This window comes from Gossypium raimondii, chromosome 1 (genome assembly GCF_025698545.1).
Source record: "Gossypium raimondii isolate GPD5lz chromosome 1, ASM2569854v1, whole genome shotgun sequence".
Classification (NCBI taxonomy): Eukaryota; Viridiplantae; Streptophyta; class Magnoliopsida; order Malvales; family Malvaceae; genus Gossypium; species Gossypium raimondii.
Window position 1 is genome coordinate 20606752 of NC_068565.1, and position 3876 is coordinate 20610627.

The 3876-nt window shown below is 38.7% G+C and overlaps 1 protein-coding gene across 1 annotated transcript; it reads left to right on the top strand.

The window, feature by feature from the left end:
• The first annotated feature begins 428 nt into the window (after positions 1–428).
• LOC128041670 (uncharacterized) lies at positions 429–941 on the top strand. The gene has a single exon (XM_052631963.1). The coding sequence runs from the start codon at positions 429–431 to the stop codon at positions 939–941; it is 513 nt and encodes a 170-aa protein (XP_052487923.1).
• Positions 942–3876: the final 2935 nt, after the last annotated feature.

A 3876-nucleotide genomic window follows, 5' to 3' on the forward strand; every position in this document is an offset into this window, starting at 1 on the left:
ATAGACCCTTGATTTTGTATTTAACGGTGTTCGACAATTCCATGGGATGTGTGTTGGGTTAACATGATGCGACTAGAAAAAAAGAAAAGGCGATATACTATCTCAGTAAGAAATTCACTGACTGCGAGATGAGATATTCGTCTATCGAAAAATTATGTTGTGCCTTAATTTGGGTGACAAAGAGGTTGAGGCAATACTTACTCTATCATACGACTTGGTTAATTTCAAAATTAGACCCTTTAAAGTATATGATGGAGTCCACAGCACTGAATGGGAGAATGGCTAGATGGCAAATCTTACTCTCCGAATTTGATATGGTATATGTAAGTCAGAAGGCCATCAAATGGAGTGCAATAGCAGATTTCTTGGCTAGCAGAGCTTTAGAAGACTATGAGCCTCTGGACTTTTACTTCCCGAATGAAGACTTGATGTATATAACAAATTTTGAGGAGGATTCTCAAGAAAATCATTCTTGGAGGATGAGCTTTGACCGAGCTTCAAATGCGTTGGGCAATGGGGTTGGGGCAATCCTGGTATCTCCAAATGGAGATCATCATCCTTTCACCAGTAAGTTAAACTTTGATTGCACCAATAACATGGCTGAATATGAAGCTTGCGTCACGGGTATCCGGGCAGCCATAGAGCGAAAAATCAAGACACTAGAAGTATTTGGGGACTATACATTGGTAATATACCAGCTAAAAGGAGAATGGGAAACGAGAGACCCAAAGTTAATCCATTATCGAAGATTGGTTCTGGATTTGATTGAAGAGTTTGACAATATCACTTTCTGGTATCAGATGGCTGATGCTCTGGCTACACTAGCCTCCATGATTAAAGTGAATAAATTAGAAGACATGAAGCCCATTCAAATCAGTATTTATAAGATCCCGACCCATTGCTACAACATTGAAGAGGTGGAGAATGATAATTGCCCTTAGTACCAAGACATATTACAATACGTGAAGGATCGCAAATATCCTAATCAGGCAATGGAGAATGATAAGAGGAAATTGAGGAGACTAGCTATTGATTATGTATTAGATGGAGAGATTCTATACAAGAGGGGAAAGGATTGAGTACTGTTGAGATGCGTGGATGCTGTAGAGGCTAAGGAAATCTTAGAAGAAGTCCATGAGGGTGTTTGTGGAACACACGCCAATGGATTCACCATGGCTAGACAGATCATGAGATTCGGATATTATTGGTCCACTATGGAAAGAGATTGCATCAATTATGCCAAGAAGTGTCATAAATGCCAAATTTATGGAGATAAAATGCATGCACCTCCTTCACCTCTTCACGTTATGATCTCTCCACGGCCTTTCTCCATGTGGGGTATGGCTGTCATTGGGCCAATATCACCGAAGGCTTCTAATGGGCATCGTTTCATTTTTGTAGTTATTGATTATTTCACTAAGTGGGTAGAAGCAGCCTCGTACGCAAATGTCACGAAGTCAGCAGTCAGTAATTTTTTGAAGAGATTATATGTCGATATGGATTGCCTGAAAGGATCATATCTGACAATGTGCTGAATTTGAACAACAACACAATAGCGGAAGTCTGCAATCAGTTCAATATTAGACACCATAATTCATCACCATATCGCCCAAAAATGAACGGTGCAATGGAGGCGGCCAACAAAAACATCAAGAAGATTGTGGGGAAAATGGTTGAAACTTATAAGGACTGGCATGAGAAGTTGTCATTCGCTCTTCTTGCTTATTGAACATCTATCAGAACTTCTACTGAAGCAATGCATTTTTCTTTGGTTTATGGGATGGAGGCAGTTTTACCCATTGAGATTGAAATTCCTTCTCTCCGGGTATTGGCTGAACTAAAACTAGATGATGCCGAATGGATCCAATCTCGATATGATCAGTTGAATCTGATAGAAGAGAAAAGACTAAAAGCTATTTGTCACGGTCAAATGTACCAGAAGCAAATAATGCGAGCTTATAATAAGAAGGTTCGTCCCAGAGAATTTCATGAGGGAGACTTGGTGCTGAAAAAGATTCTCCCTTCGCAAAAAGATTTCAGAGGGAAATGGATGCCAAATTGGGAAGGACCTTATGTTGTAAAAAAGGCTTTTTCCGGAGGAGCTTTAATTTTGAGTGAGATGGATGGTAAAAATTTGCCGAATCCTGTAAACTCAGATTCCGTCAAGAAATATTTCACCTGAAGAGTGAGGTGGGATCAAAGTGAAAACCCGCAAAGGGCGTTTTAAGCAAAAAAAACAAGAAAATGAGAGGTCAAGGTGAAAACCCGCAAAGGGCGCCTTGAGACCAAAGGGGGTTTGAGTTGAAAACCTGAAAATGGCGGCTCAAATATTAACCAGATTGGGGAATGTAATGAGCTTGATATACCCGAATTAACAAGAAAAGAGTAGATGACATCTTGGGGTATCAACAAAGTACTGTAGATCTCCTAAGCACTTGTTAAATTTAAAATGATTCTTAGTTGGCACGGAGAAGTTCAAGCTGCGATATCCAAGGCATTTAATCTTCATATTACTTGTACAGAATTTGTTTGTTCTTGTAATACTTTATTATTCATTGTTCTTGAATGTGTTTTTCTTTTCAAGACACTTTCTATCAATAAATTCCTTTTTCTATTTTTTGAGTTATGCCCTAGTCATTATTTTTGAAAACATGTCGCATTAGAATAATGATTGATGGACTAATAAACTTTCACAAAAGAAGTTTTGCATATTACTCCGGGAATTTCTAAATAATTTAGTAACCTGAAACAGGACTGTTGTCTAGAATGCACCAAGTTTAAAAGTTTAAAAGCCTAAGAAGGGAAAATTCTAAATTAAGATTGCTTTTTCGGATTTGGTTGTCTAAATTTCGAATGAGATGGAAAGAAGTCTTGATTGGTGACAAAGTTCAATCACCAAGGAGTAGGAAAAAGTCCTCTATGGAAAGAGAACTCTTCATTTGTGCATGAGCATTTGCTATGACACCCTGGGAATGGTGTAAAAGGGTTTCATGATCTGCATCCTTGAATTGTGATAGGACAAGATTGACGGAAAGCCATATATTTCTACCCTTGGATTACAGTGGGAGAAAATGATAACGAATTTTATGTCCCAGTGGATTGAATCTAGAGGATTACAATGGGGGCAATCTGTGGGTATTTCTTTGGAAATACCAGTCGAATAAAATGGCGTTCTGACGTGTCGACGTTCAAGCCTTAATGAACAGCGAGCAATGAAAACCTAAGCATTAAAAAAGATCATTCTTAAAAAAAAAACTTGACATTCATGCAAACATCAGTCATACATGTCTAGTTAGGAGTATTTGATTCATTCTAATCATGACATCCTAATCTCTAGGCATAATTAGGTTCATAAAATGCATTATATAGGTCATGTTCCCCAGAGAAAAGATAAATGAAAATAGCAGATCTTGCCTTCTTGTACCGGCAGCGAAGCAGATCAAAGAAACCGACCTTGTCTCCTTGAGTAGCAGTGGAGTAGGTTGAAAATAGCAGATCCTGTCTTCCTATATTGGTAGGAAGTGGATCGAAGATCTTGTCTTCCCATATTGGTGGCGAAGTTGATCAAAGAAAGCAGATCTTGTCTTCATGTATTGGCATGAAGTAGATCGAAGATAGCATATCCTGTCTTCCTATATTGGTAGGGAGTGGATCGAAGATCTTGTCTTCCCATATTGGTGGTGAACTAGATCAAAGAAAGCAGATCTTGTCTTCATGTATTGGCGTGAAGTAGATCGAAGATAGCAGATCTTGTCTTCCTATATTGGTAGCGAAGTGGATCGAAGATGTAGATCTTGTCTTTCCATACTGGTGGCGAAGTAGATCGAAGAAAGCAGATCTTGCATTCATGTATTGGCGTGAAGTAGATCAAAGATA

Coding starts and splice junctions, on each gene's coding strand:
- LOC128041670 (XM_052631963.1), top strand. CDS start 429: ATGTATATAACAAATTTTGAGGAGGATTCTCAAGAAAATCATTCTTGG.